The sequence below is a fragment of the Lycium ferocissimum genome, chromosome 7 (genome assembly GCF_029784015.1).
Source record: "Lycium ferocissimum isolate CSIRO_LF1 chromosome 7, AGI_CSIRO_Lferr_CH_V1, whole genome shotgun sequence".
NCBI lineage: Eukaryota > Viridiplantae > Streptophyta > Magnoliopsida > Solanales > Solanaceae > Lycium > Lycium ferocissimum.
In genome coordinates, this window is record NC_081348.1 from 11,166,603 (window position 1) to 11,168,339 (window position 1,737).

Here is a 1,737-nt window from a genome sequence, read left to right on the forward strand (position 1 = left end):
ATTGAACTCCAATGCGAATACCGGATATCCAATGAAAAATAAATAACAAAAGCAATAAAAGTGCAAATGACCTGAAAGGAAGTGTTCTAGAAACCTCAACGAAATTACCTGAAAAATGTTCCCACTCACATCATTACTCAAACGCGGCATCAGCAAACTCTACTTTGAAAACGACCCATTAAATTAATCTGACCATGGAAAACAAAACAACAAACTTTGAATAACACGTATATTAAATTCCACCTACAACCTTCGGCTCAAACCTATAAATATGTGAAGCTAACACCAACAGAAGTATCATATCGCATTTCTAAATCCTCTCCTTTGTTTCAAGGTTCCAAAAACTTGGTATATATACCAGACATCGATCCTTATATTTTTATTCTTGATTAATTCCATCAATATGACTAGCATGAAAAGAAGCAGAGAAGATGATGGGCAAGTGGAAGCAGAAGCCATGGCTAAATGCGCCTTAATACTTCTGTCTCGTTTAAACAACAACACTTCTTCATCAGATCGAGACAATTTGAACGGTTTCGAATGCAAGACTTGTAATAAACGTTTCCCATCTTTCCAAGCCCTCGGTGGCCACCGTGCAAGTCATAATAAACGGCCAAAATTACTAGGAGAGTTTCTTGTGGAAGACAAAACGAACAAGATGCATAAATGTTCTGTATGTGGATTGGAGTTTTCTTTGGGTCAAGCTTTAGGTGGACACATGAGGTGTCACCGTGATGAAATTAATAAAACGTCAACGATGACACCAGTGTTGAAGAAGTCAAATAGCAGCAAAAGAATATTTTGCTTAGATTTAAACCTAACCCCTGATGATAATGTTGATTTGAAGTTACGGCTGACGGCACCAGTTTCAACTCCTGTTTTTCGAGTCTTTATTTAAGTCAGGCTTTTCATTGTTCATTTTTTCTTGTATATAATTCTAAAAGTATCTCGTTGGTTCTTTTACATATATTGAATCTATCTATATACCATAGCTATTTACAAATCATGTACTGTTTCATTTTACCATGAATAGTAGTAGTTTAATCGGGAAATATTGAGCAATAGGTTTGTTGTTGGGGTTTAAGTGTAGATGGATGGGAATGGAGGGAAAATGAAAATTTTGAATTGTTCCTTTATAGCTTTTTAGATGAGGCATTTCAACCACATTGGTAGTGGAAAGGAAAGTTCATGTGCTTATATGTAGAAGCATTCCTCCTAGTTGCTAAAGGGTTGAGAAGAAGGCAAGCCTTGCGCCGCTATCGTTGTCGCTCGTTCGGCTCGGCTCGGCTTCGGGTTCGGGTTCGGTCAAATGAATCAATTGATTGATAATCTTTTTGGATCAAATTTATTTAGTTAATTTCAATTATTTAATTATTAATTATTCATCCAAATCCTGGCCCGGGTTCCGGATAAATTAAAAATCCAGATTATGACCCGGATCTGTGACCCAGTTTTCCTTTCCTGGATTTATTTAAATGTTCCCGCTCATCTGAAAAGATGCAACCTTTGAGTTGAACCTTTTCTGAACCGACGTTTCCATGGCTATTTATGTCCTGTTGATCTTCAGATTTTTCTTTACAAAATTTCTGATCTTCTCTCTTATTTTCTTGCACTAAAATTCTCGTGTGATACACTACCGTCGAGTGAGTTCGCTGTCACTGGAGTTTGCTGTACCGCTACAACGATGAGTAGATCGTTCTATCCTGGGAGGATATATTCTAACACCTCGAGCACATT

The 1,737-nt window shown here is 37.2% G+C and overlaps 1 protein-coding gene across 1 annotated transcript; it reads left to right on the forward strand.

The window, feature by feature from the left end:
- The first annotated feature begins 318 nt into the window (after nt 1–318).
- Nucleotides 319–1,052, forward strand: LOC132062512 (zinc finger protein ZAT11-like). The gene has a single exon (XM_059455064.1). The coding sequence runs from the start codon at nt 404–406 to the stop codon at nt 896–898; it is 495 nt and encodes a 164-aa protein (XP_059311047.1). The 5' UTR covers nt 319–403; the 3' UTR covers nt 899–1,052.
- The last annotated feature ends 685 nt before the right edge of the window (nt 1,053–1,737 follow it).

Coding starts and splice junctions, on each gene's coding strand:
- LOC132062512 (XM_059455064.1), top strand. CDS start 404: ATGACTAGCATGAAAAGAAGCAGAGAAGATGATGGGCAAGTGGAAGCA.